Below are 604 nucleotides of genomic sequence, written 5' to 3'. Positions count from 1 at the left end.
CTGGCAGTGACGGGCAGGGACGGGGGCACCCTGGAGCTGTCCCTGGGTATGGGGGGTGTTTTGGGGGGTCCTGAGTGCCCCAATTCCCTCAATTCCAGGCTGGCAGTGACGGGCAGGGACGGGGGCACCCTGGAGCTGTCCCTGGGCCCGGGGGGGCTGCGGCTGCTGGTGACGGAGCGGCCGTTCCGCCTGGATCTGCTGCGGCAGCGGGAGCTGCTCTGCTCCGTCAACGCCCGCGGGCTCCTCGTCTTCGAGCACCTGCGGCGCCGCCGGGACTCGTGAGTGACCCCCAGAGACCCCCAGAGACCCCCAGAGACCCCAGAGACCCCCAGAGACCCCCAGAGACCCCCCCAGAGACCCCCAGAGACCCCCAGAGACCCCAGAGACCCCAGAGACCCCAGAGACCCCAGAGACCCCCAGAGACCCCAGAGACCCCAGAGACCCCCAGAGACCCCCAGACCCCCCAGAGCCCCCCTAGAGCCCCTCCAGACCCCGCAGGACACGGGGATGGGTGTTAAACCCCTGGGAATGTGGGTGGGGGGGCGTCCCCAGAGCGAGGGGGGGGGCGGGGTGTGTGTCCCCTGAGCTGAGGGGGGGGTTTGTT

The 604-nt window shown here is 70.7% G+C and overlaps 1 protein-coding gene across 1 annotated transcript in view; it reads left to right on the top strand.

Annotated features, from left to right (window-relative positions):
- Positions 1-98: 98 nt before the first annotated feature.
- LOC113942480 (neutral alpha-glucosidase AB-like) overlaps positions 99-604 on the top strand; it is a gene marked incomplete at both ends in the record, with an annotated part of 1,371 nt that continues 865 nt past the window's right edge. Inside the window, one exon of the mRNA XM_027633606.1 lies at positions 99-278. Coding sequence (XP_027489407.1) covers positions 99-278 — 180 coding nt within the window. The remainder of the gene's footprint in view (positions 279-604) is intronic.

The sequence above is a fragment of the Corapipo altera genome, unplaced genomic scaffold (genome assembly GCF_003945725.1).
Source record: "Corapipo altera isolate COAL_440 unplaced genomic scaffold, ASM394572v1 55911, whole genome shotgun sequence".
Taxonomy (NCBI): domain Eukaryota; kingdom Metazoa; phylum Chordata; class Aves; order Passeriformes; family Pipridae; genus Corapipo; species Corapipo altera.
Note: the sequence above shows the minus strand (reverse complement) of the source record. Positions and strands in the feature narration are given on the sequence as shown.